We start from the raw sequence: 8,228 nt of genomic DNA, 5'->3' as shown, positions 1-8,228 counted from the left end.
AACCTAATGGAATCTTCGTTACCTTCGGGTCAACAAGTTCAATCCTAGCCGTTCCTATCAGCAGCGAACCTTTTCAAAAAGGTCAGTCCCATTTTCTAATTGTACACCTCGAGCAGGTAATAGTAGCCCCATGCAAAGGGTTTTCCATCAAGTGGACCTTAGTGAGCCACGTGTCGAGACAAATCAGTGTTGGAGTGTTTTCATGCTATTTACCATTTCCATTAGTTATTATTTTCAGTATTTTTTCAATCTAAAAACCCTTGCTTGCCTAACCAAAAGAAACCCTACTTCTCGTGCGTCTCTCGCGGGTTTTGAAACAAAATATAAACACGTAGAAATCGAATTTGTCGGTGAATTTAATTTCAAAATTGGGGATTCATTGGGGGTTTTAAATCGCCTGGGTCGGATTCAAACCCTAATTCATGTTTCGTGATCGTGATCGCCGAGTTTTGGGGAGGAATCGACTTTGTCGTGCTGTGTTGTTGGTTTAGGTTAGTGTGTTATTTCGTTATGATTTTAAAGTTAATATGTTTGGTATGTTTTTTTTAAATTTTTTTTATAATGCAATTAGTCCAGTGCGTGGTGGGAATGGTTATCGTGATATTAGTTTTTGCGTTGTTTGAGAGATTTTTTGTGATTTTTCATGTGGTTGTTGTTACAGATCTGAAAAAGCGCACAGTCATGTATGATGGAATGTGAACATTGTAGAGTCTCGGTCTGTTCTGCTTATTGTACATGGAAGATAGAGAGGAGAGCACCCATGGTACTGCAATTCCCAAAAAATCGAGATCTTTGGATCTGAAGAGTTTGTATAAACCAAAACTGAGAAAAGAGAGTCCAGAGAAGGGCTTAAAGAGGAAAGGGAGTCATCCTGGGGGTGTTTATGAGAATACGAACAAGAAAAAGAAGACCAGAAAGGAAGTGTCTCTAAGTAGCTTAGAGAATGCTGATGCTGGCAACAAGAAGGTTATTGATGAAGAATTTCAGAAAGGGCATGGTCCTGGCAGGCAGGAATTGTGCGAACAAAAGTTGGAGCCAAAGCAGGGATCAGGTACCAATACTTTGCTGAATAAAGGCTCGTTATGTTTTGATGAAAATGTTTACATTCCAAAGCGAAGGAGGGATTTTGTGGGGAGAAGGAAAATTGAAGTTGGCTTGGCTCCGAAGTTGGCTGGAGAGTCTAGTAATACAGGTGACCATGGTGATCAGATACTTAAGTTAAGTAGTGATGATTTGGACAAGGGGATTGAGTCGTCAAAGATCAAACACAAACGAGATTTTGATGAGTTTAAGGGAACTAAGAGTAAATCTGCTGTAAAGAGTGGTGATTCCTCCTCAAAGAAGTCACTGAAGAAGGACAGAAAGCTAAAGGCATTTGCTCCAGATAGAAATAGGGTTGCAACGGAGGTTAAGCCTCGTATTGATAGTAGTAAAACATCTGATTACAAGCAAAAGGCTGTGGCTCCGGATAGGGGCAGGGTTGCCAAGGAGGCTCGACCTCTGATTGATGATGGTAAAACATCTGACTACAAGCAAAAGTCTTTGGCTCCAGATAGAAATAAAGTTGCCAAAGAGGTTAAGCCTCTGATTGATGCTAATAAAATATCTGATTATATGCGGGAAGATGAGGAGGAGAATCTTGAAGAGAATGCAGCAAGGATGCTGTCTTCACGATTTGATCCAAATTATGCCGGCTTTTGTTCAAGTAGTAAGCCCTCTACATTGCCATCATCAAATGGGTTGTCCTTTTTGATCTCTTCGAGTCGGAATATTGATAGTTGTGCGTCTAAGTATCATTCAGGCTCAGAATCAGCATCAGTTGATACTGCTGGCAGAGTCTTGAGACCGAGGAAACAATACAATGAAAAAGGTCGTTCCCGCAAGAGGCGGCACTTTTATGAAATTTCATTAGGTGACTTAGATAAACATTGGATACTGAACCAGAGAATTAAGGTGTTTTGGCCTTTGGACCAAATTTGGTATCATGGTCTTGTCGATGACTATAACAAAGAAACAAAGTGTTATCATGTCAAATATGATGATCGAGAAGAAGAATGGATTAATCTCGAAACGGAGAGGTTCAAACTCCTGCTACTTCCAAGTGAAGTTCCTGGAAAAGCAGGGAAAAAAAGAGCAGTAAGGAAAAATAAAAGCTCTGGCCAGCAAAAGGGAAGCCTGTCCAGCAAAGAAAGGCAAATAAGAGATGTGATTACTGAGAATAATAGCTGTGGTGAAAGCTGTATGGACACAGAGCCTATAATCTCTTGGTTGGCTCGATCTTCCCATCGGTTTAAATCTTCTGCCTTTAATGGGGTTAAGAGAAAGAAAAATCCTATTACACTTCCAGGTACAGCCTCATCACTATGCAACGAAGCTGTAAAAACAGGGAGGCCCTTAGTTGAGAGTTCCCCGAGGGATGGGAAAAACAGCTTTTCCGGAGATTCTTTATCAGAAGATAAATTAGGTGATAACTTTGGGGGTAAGTCTCCATTGCAAAGCTTCAATTGCCCTAAAGATGACAAACGACCTATTGTCTATTTTAGAAGGCGGTTTCGTAAGCCAACCCCAATGTTACATCATATTTCTCTAAATAAACATGTTAACACGACTGCATCTTGTTCCATTTCTTTTGATCCTGTGGCTGTTGGGCCTATGGATGTAAAAGAGTCCAATGATGTGAGGGGTGAGATGGAGGGACCATTGTGTTACACACATAATGGGGGGGTTTTAAAATTTTTTTTGGAAACTGGTTCAGCAACGTTCAAGTTTGGCTTAAAGTATCCAACACAATCTGTGTTGAATGGCTCGTTCAAATTAGAGAATTTGTGGTTGTTCCGTGCTATTCTGCTACTTAAGTATGGTACAGTTATGAGCCTGTGGCCAAGAGTTCATTTGGAGATGCTTTTTGTTGACAATGTGGCTGGACTGAGGTTTCTCTTATTTGAAGGCTGCTTGATGATGGCTGCAGCCTTTGTCTTTTGTGTCCTTCGGTTATTTCATCAACCTGCTGAACAGGGGAAGTATATTGACGTGCAGTTGCCTGCTACATCGATCCGATTCAGGTTTTCTAGTGTTTATGGTATAAGGAAGCCTCTTGTGTTCACATTTTACAATTTCTCCAGAGTGAAGAATTCAAAATGGTTGTATTTAGATTCAAAACTTCAGAGACATTGCTTACTCGGTAAGCAGCTCCATCTCTCCGAATGCACATATGATAACATCCAGGCGCTTCAAAATCAATCTAGTGAGTATCCAATTAAGTCCATCAGAGGGAACCCGTTAGTGAAGGTACTTTCTCCAACTTCGTTATGTTTGCTGATTGGTAATTCCGTGTCCTTCACCTGATTTCAAGGTTATGTGTACTATATTTAATAATGTATACTGCCAAAACCCCCAGTCACTGCTATTTGAGCTTTGTTGGTTATTTTGCATGAACAGGTCATGCAGAAGAGGATTAGGCCAGGGATTAACATTATGGGTGTTTCCAGAGAGTTTTCTCAGGCCGATACCAGTGAATATTCTGACTCTGGCAAGAGGAAGATTCCTCCATTTTCACTTTCTTTTGCTGCTGCACCTACATTTTTTATTAGTTTACATCTGAAGTTGCTGATGGAAAAGTCAGTAGCTCATATTAGCTTTTGTGATCATGCACTGGTAGATGATGAGGAAGACTTTTGTCCGATGACAGATGACTGCTCTAGCATCGATGATTGCTCTAACCGGAATGCAGAATTTAATGTGAAGAAAAATATGATTACTTTGTCAAAGGATGCGGTGCCTGATGGATTGACTTGTGCCAAGCCAGATTTATTAATTAGTCCATCTAATTGCAGTGATCAAGTTCTCTCCCAAAATTACCAGAATATTGATCGTAGTGCTGATAGAACTTCCATATTGGATTGTTCTGAGAGGCATCGCAATGTTCAGTTACCAGACTGGCAAACATGTCACTTTGACCATTCTTTTCCTTCAAATTCTTTATCTGATAAGATTAAAGCCAATGATGATTCTCATTCTTTCCTGTGCGATTTGAGTATACAAATACCTTCTGTTGATCAATTTGAGAAACCTTGTGATGGTGATTTGCGTGATGCTCAACACTCTTCTGATTTTTCCTGGAATGCAAATGGAGGTGTCAGTCTCAGCCCCAACCCAACAGGTCCCAGAAGTTCTTGGCATCGGAACAGGAATAATTCCTCATCTTTTGGATTCCAGTCTCATGGGTGGTCTGATGTGAAGGGTGATTCTCTTCACAATGGTTTAAGCAGTGGACCTAAGAAACCAAGGACACAAGTACATTATTCAGTGCCTATTTCTGGGTATGATTACAATTCAAGGCACAGAAGCCATTATCAGAGACAGAGAGGGTTGCCTCACAAGCGAATTAGAAAGGCTAATGAGAAGAAATCATTGGATGTTGCTAGGAGTCCTGAAAAGAATCTGGAGGCCTTATCCTGTGGTGCTAATGTGTTGATTACCCTTGCTGATAAGGGGTGGAGAGAATCCGGTGCTCGAGTTGTACTAGAATTGTTTGATCGTAACGAGTGGAAACTTTCTGTAAAACTTGCAGGTATTACAAGGTATTCATACAAAGCACATCAGTTTCTGCAGACTGGATCAACAAATCGTTACACTCATGCTATGATGTGGAAAGGAGGGAAGGATTGGATCTTAGAATTTCCTGATCGGAGTCAGTGGGCTGTTTTCAAGGAGATGCACGAGGAATGCTACAACCAGAACATCCGTGCTGCTTCAGTTAAAAATATACCTATTCCTGGTGTTGTCTTGATAGAAGAAAATTATGATAATGAAGCTGAAGCTACTTTTGTTCGTGGCTCTAAATATTTTCGACAAGTTGAAACAGACGTAGAGATGGCTCTGAATCCATTGCATGTATTGTATGATTTGGATAGTGAAGACGAGCAGTGGATTTTGACTATTCAAAATTCTGAGAAAGATAATGGTTTCATGGATGGGATCTCCAATGAGATGTTTGAGAAAACAATAGACATGTTTGAGAAGGCTGCATATGCTCAGCAGCGTGATCATTTTACTCCAACTGAAATAGAGGAACTGACTGTTGATGTTGGGCCCTTCTGTGTAACCAAAATCATTTATGAATATTGGCAGCAGAAAAGGCAGAAGAAGGGAATGCCGTTAATACGACATTTTCAGGTACTGTCTAAATGATAACCTATGTAATTTATGATATTATCATTTTATTTTAGGAATGTTACTCACGCTGGTACTGATTAATGACATTTTGAATGATACACTAACGTTACACATGAATAGGAAGGGGGATAGAGAAGTGAAGGGGAAGGGATTTTAATATGTGCGGCAGTGGATTATTTTTTACTTATTTGCCCTAATTGTACCTATCAGCAAGCTGAAGGCCTGCCGAATGTAATGCTAGGTGTTTTTAGTTGTTACTAAATCACTTGTTATTCGTTGGTTATTTAGGATGATGGTTGACGTGAGCACTTTTTATTGCTTGAATGTCTCTATGTGGAAACCATTCGTGCCTCTAGTCTATATTTCTGCCTATTGATTGAGATGTATTCAACGTTGTGATTTTGCAATTGATTATCTTAAAGTATGGGGTGTTAAGCAATTTACCTTTTGTTTCGTTTCAAGATTGTCTGTTTCTTTTGAACACCTGATATTTAGGCACGTTATCAAGGTTGGAAATTTACCTCTATTTTTTTATGCTCTATTCAGCCACCTCTATGGGAAAGATATCAACATGAACTGAGGGAGTGGGAAGTTGCCGTGACGAAGAATAATATTCCCATTTCTAATGGGTGCTTGGACAAGGGTGTGGCTTTGGAGAAGCCAGCTATGTTTGCTTTCTGTTTGAAACCAAGAGGTTTGGAAGTACCAAACAAAGGATCAAAACATCGATCACAAAAGAAAATTTCGGTCTCAGGCCATTCAAACAATGTTCTGTATGAACAGGATGGGTTCCATCCTTACGGTGAGTATTTCATTCATGAGATGATTAACATTTTGAACAACTTATGTAATTCTCCTTACATCTGTTTGGTGTGTCCTCAGGACGAAGATTCAATGGGTTGGCATATGGTGATGAAAAGTTTGCATTCCCAGGGCATAATTATGATTCGGTGGATGATTCCCCATTGCCCCAAATCTCTCCGATATTCTCACCCCGGGACGTTGGCAGCATGGGATATTATTCTATAAACAACCGTTATGACAGAAATCATATACCCAAATATAACAGGCACAAGTCAAGGAAATTTGGATCATTTGGGTTTCATAATGATTCCTATAATCAGAGAATTTCATCTTCAGGGAAGAAAACTGGGGATGGTAGGTGGAATGTGGGTTATTATGACTTGGCAGGCCACAGGCAGTACCTGTTGGATGGTTCTCAGAGACATGGGATTGATCAAACTGATGGTCCAGATCTCTATGAACTTAGAGTGCGTGATGCCTCTGGAGCTGCTCAGCATGCAGTTAGCATAGCTAGAATGAAGAGAGAGAGAGCTCAGAGATTGCTTTACAGAGCGGATCTAGCAATTCACAAAGCTGTGGTTGCTCTTGTGACCGCTGAAGCAATGAAAGCTTCTGAAGATTCCAATGGTGATGGGTAGATAAAACAAGAATGTCTGACTCTGATAACTTCATGGATCCCTCCAGTTTGCAATTGAGCTGCACAGGGGCTGGCAGCAAGTAGACTCAGCAGTGAGTTTACCAGACAAAGCCATTGGTTCGACTTTGTTAATGGCTGTGGCCTATTGTCATTATACTGAACTTCAAGCCGTGAGAGCTGAAATCAATGGGATGGAGGTAGTTTTGTTACTTCAAAGTGCAACTCTTTTGCACGGTTTGCTGGCACCTTCCCCAGCTATGCCTAGTTCAGTAATGTTGTTGCGCTGATCTGCGTGGTATGGATCTATGGAATTTTGGCTGCCTATATTTTGTACAGAATTTTTTCCCCTTGACCTCAGTTTCAAATGTTAAATATGAAAATAGAAATCGGCCAAATAATACAACACCACCTTGAATGGAATTGCAGTCCTATTTATGTCATAACTGGACACATAATTCGCCAGATAGCTGGTGGTTATGAAAATAGTAACGCAATTGCCCTTTTTTTTCAGCACAAGGATCATCGAAAGAAATTTGTCTTGCAGCAAAAACCAGCTTATATTTCATTTTTAAGCCTTGAGAAGGGTCCTGTAAATCTACAACCCTCTTTCTCGTATATGGCTAGTCTTTTATCTTGGTTGGGTATATCAAATGTGTTAACGGGGAGAACTTTATTGCACGGATTAGGATCCTGTTGAAATTTAACCATAATGGATCTGAATCATAAAAATTGATTTGGTATATAAATGCAAAAATTTAAATGGATGCTAGTTGCAACAGCACCGAATGCAGTTTATGAAATGCTGAAGATCCGATTCCGAAGGTAGGATTACCTGATACTGATTCAATGTCGGGCTTACACTGATAATTAAAATCTTCGGCTCGAAATGTGACCATTGTTTTTGGGTTAGAAGCAACCATTTGGTCCAAAGTTTCGCCTTGTCTGTGTAGCAAGTGTAGATAATTACTTTCTGCACCCTTTTACTCTTAGACCTCTAAACTTTTTTGGGATTGACGTATAATAATAAAAAAATAGTACAATTTTTTTAAATTTTATTAGTTTTGTTTGAATTTTATAAATGTAGATGTTATGTGTTTATTGAAAGTTAATATGTAATTAATTGTAAATTTAAATTTTATAATGATTTTAAACACATAAAATACGTGTTTAATTCTCTTAATCATTAACAACTTAAAATAAAATAAAATAAAAAACTAGTTTTCATTGATATTTTTTCTTATATGAAAATACTATATTAGATCAATTATTTATTCTTTTTATCTAATGCTCCTTTAGCCCTTTGTGATGTACATCTTGCCATTTTTGTTTCTACTGCAGCCTTGGCATTACTGTTGCATATTGAGCCTCAGTGAATTACTCATGAATAGCAAAAGTACCCCGCTGGGGAAGTTGAAGCTAAACTGCGATGGTTGTCTTCACGATACAACATAGTTGGACAGTTGAATATAGATGAATTAAGACATACAAATTGTTGAATATAGATGAGAATGCTCCGTATTAGAACTTGTTTCACCAAAATGCTATTAGTTTTAAACTCGTTTATTCAAGTATGAATTATGACAACTTGGTATACTGTTTAATACAAGATCAA

At 39.1% G+C, this 8,228-nt stretch overlaps 1 protein-coding gene across 1 annotated transcript; it reads left to right on the top strand.

Moving 5' to 3' along the window:
- Window positions 1–235: 235 nt before the first annotated feature.
- Window positions 236–7,036, top strand: LOC108331530 (uncharacterized). Its single transcript, XM_017566257.2, has 5 exons — window positions 236–491; window positions 662–3,288; window positions 3,439–5,175; window positions 5,722–5,977; window positions 6,058–7,036. Exons 2-5 carry the CDS (start codon window positions 736–738, stop codon window positions 6,615–6,617), a joined length of 5,106 nt encoding a protein of 1,701 aa, XP_017421746.1. The 5' UTR covers window positions 236–491; window positions 662–735; the 3' UTR covers window positions 6,618–7,036.
- Window positions 7,037–8,228: the final 1,192 nt, after the last annotated feature.

This window comes from Vigna angularis, chromosome 4 (assembly GCF_016808095.1).
Source record: "Vigna angularis cultivar LongXiaoDou No.4 chromosome 4, ASM1680809v1, whole genome shotgun sequence".
Taxonomy (NCBI): domain Eukaryota; kingdom Viridiplantae; phylum Streptophyta; class Magnoliopsida; order Fabales; family Fabaceae; genus Vigna; species Vigna angularis.
Note: the sequence above shows the minus strand (reverse complement) of the source record. Positions and strands in the feature narration are given on the sequence as shown.

Coding starts and splice junctions, on each gene's coding strand:
- LOC108331530 (XM_017566257.2), top strand. CDS start 736: ATGGAAGATAGAGAGGAGAGCACCCATGGTACTGCAATTCCCAAAAAA. Junction 3,289..3,438: donor GAGGGAACCCGTTAGTGAAG/GTACTTTCTCCA, acceptor TTGCATGAACAG/GTCATGCAGAAGAGGATTAG. Junction 5,176..5,721: donor CGTTAATACGACATTTTCAG/GTACTGTCTAAA, acceptor TGCTCTATTCAG/CCACCTCTATGGGAAAGATA.